The 19,833-nt window shown below is 52.5% G+C and overlaps 1 protein-coding gene across 1 annotated transcript in view; it reads right to left on the bottom strand.

Moving 5' to 3' along the window:
- Rtn4rl1 (reticulon 4 receptor like 1) overlaps positions 1–17,683 on the bottom strand; it is a 73,286-nt gene extending 55,603 nt beyond the window's left edge. Inside the window, exon 1 of the mRNA XM_032912294.1 lies at positions 17,231–17,683. Within this exon, the coding sequence (XP_032768185.1) occupies positions 17,231–17,243 (13 nt within the window). The 5' untranslated portion in view covers positions 17,244–17,683. The remainder of the gene's footprint in view (positions 1–17,230) is intronic.
- Positions 17,684–19,833: the final 2,150 nt, after the last annotated feature.

Genomic DNA, 19,833 nt, shown 5'->3' with positions numbered 1-19,833 from the left:
CAAGGCTGCAAGGCCCAGCTCCTAGGCATTTTGAGTCCACTCAGTCACCATTCCCAGATCCCCCCCAGGCATTAACCTATGGATTTGGTTCAGTTTGCTTGAGACTATCTAATATAGCATAGGCTGGTCTTGAACTTGCTTTGTAGCCAAACCTAGTTTTGAAATCCTGATCCTTCTGTCTCCACGACACCCTTGAGTCCTGAACCTCTGAGATTTAAAAACATTTGGTCACGGCTACACCAGTGGTAAGTGCCTGGTTCCGCAGTGTTACTACCTGTCTGCTTAGCCTCATCTGCAGAGGCTACACGGGGAACCTAGAAGGCCAGCCATAAGGCCCAGAGGAGCCATGCAGGAAGCTATGTCCACTCACAGCCTCAAGACCAAGGCGCAGGCTGAGGCTGGGTTTGCTTTTCTGATCATGGTCCTGTTTTCTGAGAGAAGAGGCAGAAGAAAAGTCAGAGCAGGCAGTGGTTGTAGAAGTGGTTGGTAGATGGGCCCCACCCCCACCTTGTGGTTTCCTGGCCAATAAACAGTCCAACGATATTCACAACATCTCCACACCCCTAATGGACAGGGCAAAGAGTTCAGATCAGAAAGAAAAGACTCATTCCAAGCAGCTATACCCTCCATGCTAGCTAGGTAGCCCATCTATGCTGGCCCTGAGATCCCAGCCCTGGCTACTCTCAAGTCTCAGCTTTGGATGACAGGCAGTTAAACTTCAAAGAGCAGCCAGGGGTGGGCAGGAGGAAGACAACACAGGAATTCCTCAGGGGAAGGAAGTTACTGCTGCTACTATTCACATCGATGGCTGTGTTCACCGAGTGCCTATTCTGGGTCAGGCCACAGTAAAGTGCCAAGAGCTTTGTAAGAGACATCTTCTTTAATCTTTTTTAACTCCATGAGGTGGGTACTATTACAACCCCATTTTGTGGATGGAAGGAACTCAAGTTCAAGAAATAAGGTAACTCCCAGGATTTGAGTCTGGGTCTGCCCAGTGTTTCATCAGTAACCCCACCCCATCCCCCACTACAGGTGGTAGGCTTGGTCCTCCCAGACCCTCCCATGGTGGGGAGGAAGCTACTAGCAGACCAAGAGAGGGAGGCCAGGCTCTGCAGAGAGAAGTTGGTGATGAGGTAATAAAAAGAAAGGTATATTGCCAGTTGGTTTGAATGTTCTTTGGAGTCCATTGGCCAACTATCATCTTCTCCTTAATATTTATCTTACTGTATGTGTGAGTCTTTTGCCTGTGGGTATGTATGTGTACCATGTAAATGTCCAGTGTTCAAAGAGGGCCATAAAAGGTCATTACCGCTGGAACTAGAGTCACAGGCAGTTGTGAGCTGTTGTGTGGGTGCTGGGGATCAAAACCAAGGCTCCCTGGAAGAGCAGCAAGTGCTTTTAACCATTGAGCCACCCCTCCAACCCTAAAGCCAACTATTTTCAAGGCTGTGTGACTGTGGGAAAATCACTATAACTCTCTGAGCCTGCTTCCTCAGCTGAGAGATCTGAGAGATCGCTTTGGCATCAAATTTCAAATAATTTACAACCCCCGACACTCCTGCCCCCGTGTCTCCAGGATGACCTTGAACTTGCTATGTCATGAAGGATGGCCTGAACTTCTGACCCTATTGCCTCTACTTCCCCAGAGTTGGTGCTGATTCGTGTGGTGCTGATGAAACACAGGGCCTTATGCTTGCTAGGCAAGTACTCTAGCAACTGAACTACACCCTCAGTCAAGGAATCTAAAAATCCATCAAATCCCTCAGCATGAGTCAGGAGCAAGGGGCATATTCCTCTTCATCCGCATCCTCAAAACTCTTGTATAGTCAAAGCACCCAGCATCAAAGAAAACACATGCCTCTGTAAACCTCCCTCTTGGGTTCCCCAGCAACTGCCTTCTTTACTCAGTACTAAGGGCATGTTCACAGTATGTACACACACACACACACACACACACACACACCTCACGCACACCACACACACACACACACTCACATTCCTCACCCCTCCACCCCTCACACACACACACACACACACACACACACACACACACACACACCCCCCCCATCCACACCCCTCACACCCCACACACTCACACACACACACTCACATTCCACTCACACTCTACACACGGGAGGGAAGGAGGGAGAGAGAGGGAGAGAGAGAGAGAGAGAGAGAGAGAGAGAGAGAGAGAAAGAATACCTCCTTTCTGATTTTTGCTTTGGGTTCTAACTGGATGCTCACGTGTGTCAAAATGGATGCCACTAAGCTCCCACCATGGCTTCCACCCACTTAGCTCCCCCTGCAAGGCCCCGCCTCTTTTCTCCCAGGTCAGTAAGCACAGAATCAAATCTGTCAGCGGTTAGCCATAGTGTGTTCTCTACCAGCAGCCTTGCCAATCAAGGGGGACTGTGCATGACATATTATAGAGCAGTCACAAGCATTCACTTCGACTTTGGCCAGTTGTGGTGGGGCACACCTTTAATCCTAGCACGCAGGAGGCAGAGACAAGAGGATTTCTCTGAGTTCAGGGCCAGTCTGATCTACATAGTGAGTTCTAGGCCTGCCAGGATTACACAGTAGGACCACGTCTCAAAACACCAAAAGCTGTGATAACTGGGCTAAGTGGACACAGGGGCAGAGGCCTGGGGTCTCAGCCACTCAGAAAACAGAAGAGTCATCTGAGTCCAGGCATTCCCGGCCAGCCTGGGCTACATAATGAAACTTCTGAATGGTATTCAGGATAGGATTCGGTAAGCCAGGACACATTTACAGGCTGTAGGAACGAACAGCTGGAGGAGGCACCAAGCCAGCTGTGCCTCCATGCACTCGCTCCTCAGGTTGTGAGATTTCAGTGATTTTTCTCCTTTTTGAAAGCCTGTGGTTTTCTACCATGGGTATGTACTCTTTGGCAAGTTCAAAAGAAATGACTCTGTGGCCATTGAGCTAACCAACCCTCCTCCTCCTTGGTAATTAAGGATCTGCCATAATAAAGTCCTGCCAATCTATCTGACCACTTATCTGCCACCACCAATCTGCTACCTGGTGACACAGACAGCAATGACCGCCTTACACTGCACACCCGGCCTTCCGACCTCTCCTTCAAAGCTCCTTTCTCAAAGTCCAGCCAGGTGAGCTAGAGAGGACTCCTCTCTCCCCACCCCAGCCACCTCCCCCAACCCCTGCCTTGACACCTACAGGTTCGTTTCCTTCTCTCCAGCCAGTGGCTTCTCCCTAACACAGAGTTTTCCCATCAGGCTGAGTTCCCTAAGAGTAGGGACTCCACTTAGACTGTCACCTGCTCCCTCCTGTACCACAGTGAAACTCAGCTACCTAGGAAATGGCTTGGGATGGACCGAGTGGCCGAGTGTTGGCTTAGCACTCATAGGGCCTTGGGTTTGATCCCTAGCATGGCCAAAACCAAAACCAAACAGCTAAGCAGGGAACGATGAGAACACACCGATGCTCCGTAGAGGCTGAGCTGATGTAAGAGGCAGCAGGGGAACAGACGGACTGCGTGGGAATTCAGTTCCATACATGTACTTTGCAGTATAAAAGAAGGGCAGTGGCACCCAACCCTTGACCATGTCTTGAACCATTGCTAAGGTCACAGAAATAGCCAAGCGACACCTCTAATGCCGATGTAAGGGGCTAGGCAGACCCACCAAACCTCCCCCACTCCATCATGATAGTTGCTTTGGTCTCCGAGGTGACTGTCCAAGTTGAGCCCTGGTCCTCTCCAGGGGAATGTGAAGCTAACTCTAGGATACACCTCAGGACGCTGGTCCTCCTCCAATCCCCAGAGAGGTCAGCTAAGCCAGTAGGCACACCTGCACCTCAGGGTCCTTGTACCTCGCTGCAGGGAGGCCTCTCCCCAGGCTGAAGTGGCTCTGATCACCTACAGAGCTCCCTCTTTCCCTCTGCTTAGGTCCCAGTTCCAATATCGCCTCATCAGAAAGGCTTCACAGCCGATCTCTCTAAATCAAAAGCTCTCTGGTTACCTTCTATCCTTTAATTAACTCTGCAGATTTTCTGCTAAGCACTTGGTCTTACTGTAGAGATTATAATCAGTGGTTTATTACCTCCCTCCCCACCCCCAACTATAGTGTACGCTGTATAAAAGCATGGGGCTTGGTTTAGTCGTTGCATCTTTCCCTGCCCAGATAGCAATAGGCCACCAGCCAATAAACACTACACCCAGCCAGGTCCAGTGCCTTATGTATGTCATCACAGCATTTGGGAGGTAGACACAGGATGAAGGTAGTGAGTTCAAAGCCAGCCTGGGTTACATTGTAATTTTGAGGCTAGTCTGAATGACTGAGACTGACTGTGCCAAAAAAAAAAAACCCACAAAAACTAAAATCCCAACAGTTGTGACATCCATCTTTGTGAAATGGCAGAGACCCCTCCCATCTTATCTCACCACCCTGTGAAGAGAAAACCTGAAGGTAGTCATAACCCATTTATGTGCCCTGACAAGAGACCTGGCCCGACTGGCTCAGTCTACGTCTCTCTTCTGGTTAAGTACAACTGGTAACACTAACAACAGAGCATGAAGCAGTGCATTGTGGGAGGGGAAGCAAAAAGGCCGACTTAAAGAGTAAACCTCGGTGGGAGCCACGGGCAAGATGAAAATCTAGGGATGTCAAAAGCAGGGTAGAGAAGGTGGAGCTGACCGGGCAGGAGAAAGGCCAGGAGAGGAACTGCAGAGAGGCTTGTGTGAGCATCTCCTTCCTGGAGGCTTGGGAAGTGTGGGTTGCTCATCTTGCAACACTCGCCCATTTCCAACAAGCGTTGATTCTGCAATCAAATGTGTCCTCAAGGCAGACTCACTGGCCCACCGGGGGCAGTAGGCCAATTATAGGAAGAAAACCACCACCACCTGCAGCCAGCCCCTGGCCAGCCTTGCCCCACCATTGGGTTGGGTGATAAAATGTACCCCTCAGCAGCCTCCCTCTGTCTGACCCTGCAAGGCCGCCAGCCTCTCTCCCTCTGTTCAGATTTTCTATTGAAACCACAGGCCTGGGCAACAACCCTGAGGCCTCCTGTGAGGAGAAGAGAGGATCAGTTCAAAGGAGCAAGTCATTTTCACAGACGAGAGAAGACAAAAAGAGCAGCCTTCTCACCCCAGGCACCACCTGCGCTTGGCTTCGGTTAGCAATTTCACCTCCTCGTGTTCGGTCCAGCCTCATTTAAACAGTTCAGATCTCGGAAGCCCAGAGTGTCCACCAGAGATTTTCATTTGCCACAGAATCAATAGTACAAATTTTGTTCCAAAAAAATCTGTCAAAACCAAGCCTAAACTTTCTGGAGTGAGAGTATGTGTGTCACGTGTAACAGACACCCCTAAGACAGAGAGAGAGGGGGGAGGGGGAGCGCGCTTGCCCAGGCACACACACTGGATGCGGATGCCTCTCTCTGGTCTATACAGCCGCTTTCTATACTTGGAGGAGGAGACCTTGATGGCCATGGCTCACACAAGCTATTCAATTCCTCCAGCCTCTAAACCCTTCCATGACTTGGAGCGAATTAGACCTGGCCTTGCTGCTTGGGGAGGGGGTGGGAGTTGCACGGGAAGTACCATGACCCCAAACCTACAGCTTCTCCTGGCTCCAGGAACTTTGTTCTGAAAGCTCTATAATCAGAATCTGAAATCCCAGTCAGAGACCAAGGCAATAGAAAGGGAGTTCAAAGCCAGCCTGGGCAGCATAGCAAAGCCTTGTATCAAAGAAACAGAACAAAAACCTCGAGGATTGCATGATTTAATCTTACGGCTACAAAACAATGTGAAAGTTAAGTTTCCCCGGTCAATCGTTTGTACTTAAGTTTACTGTTTACTAGTCACATATCCCGTGGAGATGTATGTATGTGTGTGTGTGTGTGTGTGAGTATGTGTGTGTGTGCGAGTGTGAGTGCGTGTGTGTGCATGTGTGCGCGTGTGTATGTGAGTGTGTGTGTGTATGTGTGTGTGAGTGTGTGTGTGTGTGTGTATGTGTGTGTGTGTGTGTGTGTGTGTGTGTGAGTGTGTGTGTATGTGTGTATGTGTGTGTGTGTATGTGTGTGTATGTGTGTGTGTGTGTGAGTGTATGTGTGTGTGTGTGTGTGTGTGTGTGTGTGTGTGTGTGTGCATGTGTGTGAGTGTGTATGTGAGTGTGAGTGTGAGTGTGTGTGTGTGTGTGTGTGTGTGTGTGTGTGTTAGCTATTGGCTTGACTTGTTTTACTGAATGCCACAATGCAGGATGCTGGTTTGGTTGTCTCTTGGTAGCAAACCGAGTATCCATGGATTGAGTAGTTTGGTGAATCTATAAAGTAGGAACCCTGAGGCACACACTGGGGCTGAAGGAGGAGAGGGTGCTCTTACTGAACCCAAACGCTGCCAGGGCCTGCCTTCCAACCTCTGCTCTGCCTAGCAGTGGAGCTGTCTGCTGAGCCCCGGAGCAGGCTGAAGCCCCCGGACAGGACCACCTCTCCAGAAGCCTTGGTTGCTCCTGAATGCTTGGGGGGTGGTGTCTAAAGCCGTCAGGCTTCCCTGGTTTCCTCTCAGGGTGAGAGAAAGGAGATGCATGCTTTTTTAGACTGTACCCCAAAGTTTCCCCAGTGAGTTTAGGTTCTGGATAGCCACAGTGGAAGCTGTGCGATAAAGGTTTTGTTTTTGTCTTTTTTTGTTTTGTTTTGTTTTTTTACCTTCTTGCCTTCTCTCTGTCTGCTCAGCATTTCCCAGGATCACTTCCCACATAAACTACCTGCTTGAGTCCTCGCCAGCTGTACTTCTGGGAAAACCTGTGGATGGCTTTCATGTGGGGTACAGAGAAGTCATGGTGGCTCGCCTCTACTTGATCAGAAGTCCATTGTTGAACTTGTACAAGCTGACCTTGTGGGGCAGACAGTAGGGTCAGGAGCGAGTTTAGAGGACAATGGGGAAGGTGATGGCCAGCATTCTCATGGAATGGAACTGATCATCCGGGACAGACAAAAAAGTCACTGCTATAAAGTGGGGGGTAAATGCTGGCACAGGAAGATACTGGAACCCCTCTCTAGTACAGGGATGTGTTCCCAGGAGGCAGGCAGGGTGTCAGCTGACATCTACAGAGTAGGAGTGCAGGAGAAAGCAGCAGCAAGAAGTATTCTGGGCAGATTTATTTGTGCAAATCCTTAGAGGTGAGGAAGAACCATGATTCAGTAGGATAGAAAATCATTGAGGAGACCTGGAGCTTAGAGTTCAAAGTACAGAGAGGGAGAAGAAGCCTAAGCATGGGTGGGGGTTGTGGGGGAGGCCTTGACAGCCAGGCTAGGAAGTCTGGGCCATCTCTTGAAGGAGAAAACTACCGAGGGTTTTTAAGCAAGTGAGTGACAGGGCATCACATGGTACCCCATAAATACACACGATCTTAACGTGTCTATGAAGAAAATAAACTAGCGAGAGTGAGGGGAGCACAGAGCACTGGAACCTTGCCACAGTGAAAGCCCACAGTGGGTGAAGATAGTGGAGGAGGCACAGAGGCGGCTGGGCTGGGGTGGAGGCTAGGACAGGAGCAAAGGAGGATTAGTGAAGGGGCCCCAAGACCCCACCCTAAGATGGCTCTGGGGAGGGGGCAGGGGAGCCCATCACCCGGGACTTCTGAAGTGGTACATGGGGAAAAGATAGTGCCAAATGGTAAGATGTGTGCGCGCGTGTGTGTGTGTGTGTGTGTGAGTGTGTGTTGTGTGTGTGTGTGTGTGAGTGTGTGTTGTGTGTGAGTGTGTGGTGTGTGTGTGTGTGTGTGTGTGTGTGTGTTGTGTGTGTGTGTGTGTGTGTGTGTGTGTGTGTGTGTGTGTGTGGTGTGTGTGTGTGTGTGTGTTGTGAGTGTGTGTGTGTGTGTGTGTGTGTGTGTGTGTGTGGTGTGTGTACACGTGTGTGTGTGTGTGTGTGTGTGTGTGTGTGTGGTGTGTGTGTGGAGTGTGTGGTGTGTGTGTGTGTGTGTGTGTGTGTGTGTGTGTCTGTGTGTGTGTGTGGTGTGTGTGTGGTGTGTGTGTGGTGTGTGTTGTGTGTGTGTGTGTGGTGTGTATGTACACGCGTGTGTGTATACACGCGTGTGTTGTTGTGAGTGTGTTTTGTGTGTGTGGTGTGTGTGTTTACACGCGTGTGTTTTGTGTGTGTGTTGTGTGTGTGTGTGTGTGAGTGTGTGTGTGCACAGAAGCATCTTGCTGAGAGGAGCAGGGACAAGTAGAGCTTCAGGGATTCGAGATTTTGAGGTACTAGGGAGGCAACTTGTGGGGACATCCGAGGGTCAGCTGAGTAGGTGGCCGAGGGCATCAAAAGCAGCGTCTTCTCTGAGACAGGTAGATGGGGGGTCAGAAAGCCCTCCAGAGCAGAGGGAGGGAGGCACTCCCCAGGGGAGTGACTCCATGGAGGAGGACGAAGGAGATGAAGCTGGGAGGAGCAAGCTGAGAGCTGCAGCAGCATAACTGAGAAAGGTGCAGGAGTGGCCATCGTGCAAGTCAGGGAGGCGACAGCCAACAGGGGACAAAGCGACAAGTCTAGCTTGAGGACTGATGGGGGAGTGGGAACATGGAGGCTGATAATACAGATAACTCCCCTCCCAGAACACTAGGACCGGAGAGCCAGAGCCAAGCTGGCATAGGGTGCAAACGGAATTATCGGAAACAGGCCTCTCCCTGCAGAGCCTGCTCTCACGCCCTATGCTCCAAGAAGGAATGTTCTCCCTGTTAACACGCTCGCTCATGGCCTTCCAGTATGCAAAACCTTGCTAGAAGAGATCCTAGTAGATCCACAAACCTCTAAACTGGAGAAGGAGGCAGAAAGAGGCCGGGCGGTGGAGGGAGAGGGCTCCTCCCTTAGCTGTGGCAAGGGCCCCACTCTTGTGTTGTATATTCCTGACTCTGACACTGGGAGCATTGAAGACACTGTTCTACTATGAAAAGTATCCTGAAGACCATCACTCCATCCATATTAGAAGTGGGTAAACTGAAGCTTAACGAGGAAGAGGTATACCAGGGTCCTAGTGACTCAGTCACAGACAGACCCTTACCCAGTCCCAGGACTCCAGCTCTGAGGTTCTTCTTCCCATGATTCCACAGTTACCAGAAAGAAAAGGGTGGCACCCAGGCCAAGGCCAGGGTTGCCAGGGGGCTGCAATCAGCTTGTGGGGAGAAAGAGACAGGAAAGTAAACACACATTGTGTCTCATGCAGCACATGACAAGGTGAGGTGGCAGGCCAGCAAGTTGTCTGCAGTGTGAGAGCAGAGCCTCTCTCCTCCAGCATCCAGGCTGTCCCCACACTGGTCACTAAGTGACCTCCTCAGGCTCCATCTCCCCTGAGACTGGCCAGCTTCAGTCCCTGGCCCATCTCACCACATGTTCCTGCTTTCCCTCAGCCTGCCCAGACAAGTCCATGAATAGAACATTAAAGGAAAAACCTTCTAACAGAAAAAGCAGCCCCCTGGTAGGAGTCGTCCCACTAAATGTCAAACGCAGAGCAAGGCTTCCTGCCTTGTGTGCTTCTTGCTAATGGAGGCACCTTGGCCTCCATATCCCATCATCCAATCGCCCTATAAATAAATCATCGTAAGAAGAATGCCAATTTTCCCCCAAGGGCCTCATGAATCTCTCTACATAAGCCTATGTAAAGGCCTCCTTCACAATCAGCTGGTCACGAGCCCAGAGAGAGCCCTGATCATTTGGAGGCAAAAGCAACCCATATACCACGGCCATGGGTTGAGAGTTTAGAGCCCAGCTTTTCTACTGACTCAAGGAAGACTTTTGCTCTGTTTCCTGTAGACTAATAGAATTGTCACCATGATGCTAGCACCCTCTGGAAAAAAGCCAGTAAACTGACAAGAGGCTCTGTCTCTGGGGGCTGCAGTGGCTCGTCCCCTGGCAGAGGAACGGTAAGTCGTGCCCACCCACCCCCTTACAGGGTGAGCCGCACACCCACTCACCAAGCTTTGTCCCCAACATGTGGCACACAACCACACTGGCCCACCCACTCCTGGGCCCCCCGAATGAGTGTCTCACCATCCTGCCGTGGCTTCAAGCCATGCTAGGGGATTGGAGCGTGGGTGCCAACATCTGCGCCAGTGCACTTGGGGTGTGCTGCTTTGCAACAGCAGACATGAACACTCTGGGAGCCTGTTGAATGCTTACCAGGTGTGCACGAGCGCTCTCTCTCTCTCTCTCTCTCTCTCTCTCTCTCTCTCTCTCTCACACACACACACACACACACACACACACACACACTTACACTTACAGGCACTGCTTTGTGCCAACCCTCTTGCTGTGCCAGCACAGAAGCCCCCAGAGTGACTCTCATGAATCAGATAGATGGAGCCGTTTGCAGTGCCATCTCCAAACTTCGCTGACTGATGTGGCAGTGATCACAGGCTCGGAAGCGCCCATTGTATCTATTAGGTCAGATGCCTCTTGAGTGGAGGGAAGCCTCCTCTCTGAAGAGGGATTTTGTTCTTCCACACCTCAAGATTCAGATAGACACTGCCTTGCTTCACGTGGGAATTTGTTGTGACTGGAAAGGTACAGAACCACCCCTGAGTTCTGCAGGTGCCATCCTGGCTGGTAGGCTATGGTTGGACCATAAGGAGAAAAAGACCAGTACAGGTGGAATCACTTGTCTCAACCAGCCTATCAGCTGCCGCCTACCCTGCTCCAGAGACCACCCAGCCACCAGCGTGGGTGTGGCTATGTTGCTCAGTCCCGTCGGCCTGGGAGAAGAGTCAGGGAGAGCAGCCACTAGGGAGGGTTGAGAGTATATGACCAGCCCAAATAAGCCATGAGCTTGGGCCTTTCTCAAGAATTTGATGTGGGCGTGAGAGCTTCTGGCCTACTGTCCTGTGTCTGCTGGCAATAAAGGACCCAGAGCAAGAGCAAAGGGAAGGGAATGTGAGATTCAAACATAATGACTATGGCCACCTTCAGGGAAACACCAGGTGGCTGGGACTTCCCGTTATCAGAACCAGAGAGTTTCCAAAGCATTTAGAATAACACCCTGTTCTAGGAAATGAGCTAACCTGGAAGAGGGAAGGGCTCTTAGCAGTTCCCCATTCAAATGCCAAAGATATCTCTCCATTGAGGAATGTAAGGGTCAATGTGCGTCATCAAGGATCAACTCACGCTGTTGCCAAAGGCTGTCCCCCCCAAGTATATAAAAAGTGGGGGTTGGGAATTTAGCTCAGTGGTAGGGCGCTTGCCTAGCAAGCGCAAGGCCCTGGGTTCAGTCCCCAGCTCCGGAAAAAAAAAAAAAAAAAAAAAAAAAAGGAAAAAAAAAAAAAAAAAAAAAGAAAGTGTGCTTTTTGCTACTGGGTCACCTCTGTCCCGATTACAGGGCCACCCCAGTGCGCTGGATCATTAAACCTCTTTCTTGATTGCATCGCTCTCTGTCTCCGTGTTTTCATGAGTGGGATTATCGGGTCCTACAGGATGTATCTACAGGACTCAGAGGCGGACATCAAATAGAAGATCCAAGAGACAGTGGTTCAAGGCTCTGGACCCCAGCCAAGAAACTTTCTGGGGGAAACTATCAGGACACAAATGATTCATCAACACTCCACAAAACAAATGTCATAGAAATCAAGACAGATGGGCACGTGAGCCGGTAGAGCTTAGGGGTGAAGAGGGTGAGTAGAGTGTGGGCTCTTCACAGAGGCTTGGACCACGTCAGATGCAGGGGGAGGCTAGCTGGGAGGCTTGGACCCAAGGTCTACATGAGTCTTCATGTGCTTCAGTTTTTCTTTTTTGTTCTTATTTTAATTATGTGTCTGTGTGTGGGAGTGTGTGCGTTGCGGATGGGTGCCTACAGAGGCCAGAAGACGTCAGATCCCCTGAAGCCAGAGCTACAGGTGGTTGTAAGCTACCTGAGGGGGGTGCTGAGAACTGAGCTCTGGTTCTCTGCAAAAGCAGTAAGCACTCTTGATGGCAGAATCGCCTCTCCCCAGCTTCTTCATCTTTAGAGTGAGAATAAATGTACATGGTGCAGATGGCATGGTGACAGGCACGTAGCTTAGCCTACAGTTTGTGGTGAGCAGATATGAACATCTTTGGCTAATGGGAGAGCACTGGTTGGCACAAGTGGAGCCAAGTAAGTTAGGAGAAACAATCTGTCCCCTGCTGTCCATCTCCAGATGACATCTGAGTCCCTTCCCAGCTCTCTCCTTCAAGTATGTCTGGAGATCCAAGGTGGCTTTGCCTTGCTCTGGGGAGATACTGACCCAGTTGTGCCTCATCAATACCAAAGGAGGCACCTGCACAGAAGAAGGGGCTCTAGCCTACGACCTCCAGCATGAGAGGTCCCTCCTCAGTCCTATCCATGACTCACTTTTTCTGTTTCAATTTCCCCTCCCAAAACTCTGGTGATAGACCCAGTGTCTTGTGCATAGTACTAGATAAATGCTTTACTACTAAGCTCTCTCTCTCTCTCTCTCTCTCTCTCTCTCTCTCTCTCTCTCTCTCTCTCTCTGTGTGTGTGTGTGTGTGTGTGTGTGTGTGTGTATACATGTCTTACTGTGTAGTCCATACTGGCCCTTAACTCTCAATCCTCCTGCCTCAGCCTCCTAGGTGCCAGATTATAGCCATGCACCACCATACCCAGCTAGCTCCTTGACTCACTTCTACCCAGGGTGGCCTGGCCATCACACTCCAAGGAAAGGGCTGCTTCCGGCACTCAGTGCTGAGGTCCTGCCTCCTGCTGTCCCTGGAGACTCTGTTCCCTGTTTGCCAGCTATTTTGCTTCCTTGGCCATCTGTTCCCTCCCTGTCATCTCTCTGCTTTAACCTTAGCCACTACTTCACTGCAGATGGTACCAAACAGACCCGTTCTTGACATCCTTCGTGATGCCTGCTCCCTCCTTCTCAGCTCGTTGGCACAAACTGCTCTGTCCTTCCTCAGGCCCCATCCAAAGATGTGTCTAGAGCTTAGAGGTGGATTTACCCCACAGGTTCCCCTTACTTGTGCCCCATCTATTGGCAACTTTACCTCAGGCTAAGAGGCCCAACACCTACCCTTCCCTTCCCTGCCTTTTCCTAATGAGACTTCCTCTTGTCAGACTAGCCAAGAACATCTCCTGGCCCTAAACTCACATCCGCTATGGTTCTCCACCAGGCTCGCCATAATAGTGTTAAGTCCTCTGAAGGGCTGCGGCTCATCCCTACAGTGAAGGGACAGTGTCCGTGCTGGGAGTTTGCTCCTAGACAGTTTCCCTCTAGAAACAGACCTACAGGTTCAGTACCAAGGAACTGACCCCAAGCCATCATGAAAAGAACTGGATCAAACACTGTCTATACCTCATCCAAGCTCACTTCTGTCCTTACCTCCCTTATCTCTGGGTGTGGCAGCATTTGTCTTTGACTCAGAACTCAGGAGGCAGGGACAAGGAGGTTTCTGTGCGTTCAAGGCCAGCCTGATGTATACAGAGAGTTCCAGAACAGCCAGGGCTACACAGTGAGACCTTGCCTCAAAACAACACAACACAACACAACACAACACAAGACAAAACTGCCACACCTTCCTTCCAGCCACAGATGCGACCTCCCTTCTTCACTTAGCAGCTCCCTCTGCCTTTCCTCTCTTCCAGAGTACCCCTAGAAAAACTCCTTTCAGCTTTTCTTTTCTGGAGTAAGGACAAGGAGCTAAGAGGAGAGGCACAGTCCCCGGCAGACCAGTTTTGAAGGAAGAATTTTGGTTCCGCCAGACCGCATCTCTAGATTGGGACATTGAAATTCAACTTCCGTGCCTGGATTTGGACGAAAGAGGCCAATTCTCTCTGTTCTCTCTAAAAAGAGCTCATATGTCTCCTCCACATCCTTCCCCCAACAGAAAAGAGTGTTTTTGGTCACCCATGTCGTCCATTTTCTTTCTCCATTGGGGCTAAGAAGACCCGAGTTGCCACAGCCGAGGGTTCTCAGAGAGATGCAGACAGAGATGGGGGAGACTCTCATATCATCAAGGGAACCCACCTGACAGCACCACACTGTTTTCTCCCTCTGCCTCTCTCCTTTTCCTCCACAGTGGAGAAACCCACTCAGCTACCCAGCCAGCCCATCTAGGGTATGGACACCAGGAGAACACAATGCATCTCACCAGGTTGCAGGCCTTAATCTAGCACTTACTGAATTATTTAGGGATGGCATTAACTTATAAATGAGTGTGTTTGACTGATTTTGTGGTTGATGTACAGATAAATCCTAATGAAAGACAACTACACGATTTTAAATTATTAATTAGACTGCCACTTAACAAAGCTTATTTGGCACTCTATTTCCTTGCTTAACAAGACAAAAACTTTAAGGAAAGGGCTCTGTATTAGCCCAAAGCCTCTCGATTTGCATTCTGTTTTTATCGCTCTAAAAATGAGAACCATAGATCCTGACCTTAAGCAGGCAACTCTGGCACAGCAAAACCCCCAGCAGGCCGCTCTTCCTTCCTGGAGAATGCCGGATGGCTCGAGGCCTTGCTCGCCCTGATGTCTCTCATCTCTCTTGACCAGAGGCTCGCTTTTTATAACTCAGGTTCTGTCAGGGTAGGCCATGAGCTGGAAACCCTGGCAGAGCATCTGCGGAAGCCTTCAGCACTGTCAGCAGCTAGATTCCACTCCAGAGGTGGTGGCCAGTGGAGTCCATTTATGAAGAGATAAAGATACCTCCCCTAACCCCACAAAAGACCTGACAGGAATAGCTTTACTAGGACAATCAGAAATCAGATCGAGGACTCTCACGGTCTGGGGCTTACTTGTCCCTCTCCTCTAGGAAGAGTCCCTTTTTCTTTCTGCCTTCAATCCCCCCTTCCAAATCATAAACTATTAAACTCACTCTAGTCCAGGACCCCATGTTGAATCCTGCATCAGCTAGGTAACAACCATCTTCTCAAACCAACCTATAAACCTTGCTGTTTGGAGCGTTTGGGAACAAATCTACAAACAGAAACTTCAATGGCCACCTCCCTTGGCCTTAGCCCGAGGCATGTTTTGGCTTTGGGGCACACACCTAGAATCCACACAAAGAACCCAAGCTTCCTCCACATGTGTGCAGAAAGGACAAATCCATGGTATTGAATCAGCGCCCCAAAGACGAAATTGACCAGGAAAGGACCAAAGCAAAAGTCATTTGTTCACACAGTGTCCCAGGAGCAGGCTCCAGGCCACCCACGCCCCGCCCAGCCTTGGCAAGGGCTTCTCTGCTCTGTTTCCTGCAAGCCAACCCAGGTGTGAACTTCAACTGATAGAATCTCTCCAGCCAGCCTCATCTGTGCTGGGAGAGAGAGCCCAAGGCTCCAGTGGCCACCTCTTGAGCAGGGAAAGGATCCTTCTGCCAGGGAGCATCCCCCCAGAATGCACTGGGCTTATCTAGAGCTGGGCTTCTGGCTAGCAAGGATACCAGAGGGCTACTGGAGGCTGCTGGAGCCTCCCCGGGCACCTAAGCCATATAAATAAAGTGTGTGGGCTGCGTTGTGGCTCATTCTTAACTGTAAACTGCCAAAAGACAAAAGACCAAAAGGGAAATGAGATGTCAGTTCTTCCCCATTATCTCCATCACAAACCTGCAGCCCAGACATGGCAGCCTTTTCAAAACTGCCTGGGAAGCTTCCCCACTAGAGCGAGCCTACATGCTCCATGCCCAGGCTTCTCAGACTCCACTGTTTGCAGCTCTGTTAAAAACCACCTTCCCAGTGCAGACACACTGGACTGCACTCCAGCACTGCTGAGTGGCTGAAGTGACTTTCTGTGTCTTTCTGTAGAAAAAGGAACTGGGGTGTTAAACAGTAAAGCGGTTCTTCTAACTACTGCAGAGACTTGCCCCACACCACAAGGAAAGGCACTGTGTCGTCTCCCCCTCCCCTCTTCGTACTGTACCGACCCACGTGGAGGGCACAAGTCACACACAAGTTTGTGATTGTTCTTACACGGTGGGGCAACCGAACCTCCACGGTTACCTGCAGCTGGACCACCACTCAGCCTTTTCGCCTCATAACGAAGGCGTGGCCTTTTCACCCACCTGTCTGACCTGTTTATCTGGGTCTCTCCCATCTCCGGGAATCTGCTTCTCTCCGCCCATCTCAGGGCTTCGCTCCCCACCCCACCCCCTCCTCTGCCACCACCCCCTGCCCGCTTTCTCCTTCCCCATCCTGCTGTGAGGTCAGAATCCTGTGCTTACGACACCTCGGTCTGTTGCCATGGAAACAGGGGCGGATTAAGGCTGGAGCGCAGGGATCAGGCCCCTCCGCTACCTGAGCTCCCGCCTCAGCTGGTTCCCGCAGGGCGGGAGCGGCTAGCATCAGGCACCAAGGCTCAGCAGCCGCCCGGCCGAGGCAAGGGACAAGGGAATCCCAGTGGGGCGCCACAGTTAGCACCCTGGGACCTCAGAGCAAAGAGACACCCAGAGGTGGAGAGCAGAGGGTAACGGGTCCGCGGGCTCACGTGTGGTCACCTGCCCTTTCTGGGCCGGAGGGACAGCACCTAGAACGGCAACCACGTGGGGGCGCGGCAGGACTTCCCTGGCACCCGCGCCAACTTTGCTCCGCTCCTGCTGTCAGGGAGCCTGGGCGAGGTGGTCGCCGAGCCAGCGCCCGTCAAGTTGAACCTGGCTCCGGCCGCGCACACTGCCAGCATAGCCTTGGCGGTTTCGTCCCTCTGACCCAGGCATTAGTAAAGTTTAAGGAACCGGACTTCTGGCACTTGCCACTCCCCACCCTCGGTCGCTGAGTGCTCAGGGCTGGTCCCCGGGGATAAGGCTAGGATGCTGGGAAGATGCCTGCGTCCCGGCGCGCCTCCGGAGTTAGGAACGGTGGTGAGCGCCGGGGCCGCGCGGTGACTGACCGCTGCCTGCACCTAAGCGCGGGTTGTACTCGGTGCTGAAGCAGCAGAAGCAGGGGCGGATGCCCGCGCAGGGGATGGAGCCTGCAAGTGTAAAACTTTATAATGGCGAAGCAAAGGTCCCAGGAGGCCAGCTCCCTTTTTACCAAAGGTTTTTCATTCTGGTCTCTGAGCCCTCAAGACAGATCCTTGAGGCCTGGCCACTCGATCCATGAACAAACCCCGTGTCTCGCAACAGGCCACCAACGGGAGCTCAGCTCTAGCAGCAGGCGCACGGCGGGTGCCTGTGACAAAAGCCAGTCAGCTAGCGGGGGGCTGCTTCCGGGACCCATTTCCCTGGCGTTCGACGGCTCCCGGGGCTTGTGGCTCGGCCCGGTTCCATCTAACTCCAACTTGCCCCTGAGGTTCCAACTCACCTTTGCGAAGCATGTTGGCCGCGGGGCCGCCGTTCCGAGGTCGGCCTAGGCGCGCTCCCTCCTGGGGTCCAGATTCAAATCCCTGGGCGCCAGCTACAGCTAATCCGAGCGCGTCGAGGCGGGGGCAAGCCGGGAATCCGCTTGTGCCCGGCGGCCCGGTCCCGCAGGGGCATGGTGAGCCCAAGCTCGGCGCCCAGGGCACCGGCGCCTGCTAGCAACCGCGGCGCTGCCAACCAACGCGGTGCGCTCTCTCAGCCCCGGGGCGAGTGGCTTGCTCCGCCGAGCCGGCGGCCTGATTCTGCCGCCCCAAACACTTTGCAGGCGGTTTTGAGGGGGGACGCCGCCCCCTGGCCCGCTAGCCGATGTCCCCTCTTCCCCGCCCCCTCGGGCAGCGGCTGCTGCAAAAGGGCGCTCGCACGCACAGCCCAGCTCCGGGAAAGCGCCCGGCGCGCGTTTGCAGGACCGAGCGATCCGCCGAGCGGGGCGCCTCCCTTCCTCCCCCCGGCTTCCCCCACCTCTCTTCCTCCTCCCTCCCTCCCTCCCTCGCTCTTCAGCTCCCTCCCTCCCGCTCCGCTCCCCGCCCCCGCTCACGGAGCGCCTCCCATACAAAATTTATGAAAGTGCTCTCAGCTCGCGGTGCGGAGCGCCGTCCTATTCCCAGGGCAGCGGCGCTCAGCCGTGCGGCGCCGCCTTCCAAGGTGTTTTCGCTGCACCTGCCCCCGGGGACGATCCTCGGCCCGCGTCCGACCAAGTACCTGCCCCAGTCCTCGGCGGGTCGTCGGGCCACTGGAATCGCCCTCCCGGGCCCCGCAGCCCAGCCCCCGCCTGTTTGCCCTTCTCGGCTGGAGGTCATCAAGAGAAGCGGCTGGAACCGTGTACCGGTCCTGAGCCCCGATGACAAGTCCAACACCCCTGCCTCGTTTCCTCCCAGACCCGCATCCCTTCCTTCCTGGGAGGCTCGACGGCTCTTCCCTGCCCAGAACTGCTCCGGCAACATAGCCGTCCCCCCCATCCAGAGTCCCAAGACATTGTTCTTTGGGGGGGGGGTAGATGTGCGGGACAGCTAGCATTCGGGAATGTCCAGTTGAAATCGTATAAAGAACTACGGGAGTTCAGGTGGGTTATCTCCTGCTGGAAGGCCTCCGGTCCCCGTTAGTCCCACACAGACCCCGCCCATGAGAGGATTCTCCAACTAGGGAGGAGGTACCGCCTGGAAAGCCGGTCGGTCCTGCTAGGGCCCTTTGGGCCAAGTGCAGAGAAGGTTCAAGTCAGTAGAGATCCTAGGTGGAGGCCGGCACCCCCTACTGGCCTGGGATAAGAAGGACTCCCTAAGAGAAAAAAGACTGGGCCAGGTCACTCGGTGAACATACTGAGAGTTATGTGTATTACACTCTGTGGACATTCAGCCAATGGAAACGAGAAGGCCCCTGTCCTCCTTAGGTTTATATTGTAATGTGACCGAAAGAGAAAAGTTCAGATGGTGGAAGTGTCTGGAAGAAAGACAAGCGAGGCGTTGCCCTGGAGCTGACCCAGGATGCGGATGCACGAGGGGGTTGGAGTGGGAGTGGAGCTGATGTGACCGCTGCCATCTAAACAGAGACCTAAGTTCTCCGTAGAATAAACTTGGCGGCGTGATAGGAAGATGGAAAGCAAGGCCATTATCATGTATGCACGAATACAGACACTCAGAACTCTAAGGCCCCCTGCTTTGAGCTGGGTGCGAGGGAGAGTCAGAAAAGGTGCTCTCGGAGTCTGGGTTCAACAGGTTGAGAGGAAAGGACACCTAGAAAGGACAGAATGCACAAATGTTTGAAGATCCTAAGTAATCTTACTCAGAACATTCCTCAGCTTGGTTCCTCTAGGGTTGGGAACACCAAGTGTTCCTTAGTTCCTGCCAGCTTCGCGACTCCACTGACCCTGCACCGCCTGAGCCCTGGCCAACAACTCTAGAACAGAGCTGTGGGGACACTCCATAAAACTAAGGCCCAGAGAGGCTAGATGACGTGCTCAACAGCACCCAGTAATCGGTACTAAAATGTGGGCCTGTGTGAGGGCTTTGCTATTCGTTTTTTCCACCTTCCCATGCCGCCCCCCCATGACCCCCTTGCCCCATCAACTCCAATATATTGGGCAAACTTGGGCGGTGTGAGTGTGAGAGCAGTTATTTTGGGATTTAGGAGGGCTGGATGCTGACTTGGAGTCCAGCCAGGGGATGGGGGTGGCTGCCGGTGGGTGTTGTGGTGTAATGGGGGAGGGGGTTCCACTGAGCCTGCCTTCTCATCAGGCAGTCATTACTCAGAGTGCTGAGTAACTCAGGAAGGGGGACCCTCACGGACAGATGGAAGTGTCCTCAGCCCAAGCTGATTGACAGGTACTAATGTCCTGTTCCTCAGCAAGGTCTTAGGGACACCACCATCATGGGTTTGCACTGCAGTTTTCCTCTGTATCACCTAGTTTCCTAAGTAGGGGCAGGGCTGCTCGTGTGTGACAGAAGCTATACAGCAATGTGAGTCAATGGGGCAGACCTTTAGCCAGGTAAAGGTCCCAAGAGATGAGGCAGCTGCTGGGGAGAAGCCACTGGGCCATTGGCGCCAATCTTTCCA

The sequence above is a fragment of the Rattus rattus genome, chromosome 9 (genome assembly GCF_011064425.1).
Source record: "Rattus rattus isolate New Zealand chromosome 9, Rrattus_CSIRO_v1, whole genome shotgun sequence".
Taxonomy (NCBI): Eukaryota; Metazoa; Chordata; class Mammalia; order Rodentia; family Muridae; genus Rattus; species Rattus rattus.
This window is presented reverse-complemented; position numbering and strand designations above follow the sequence as displayed.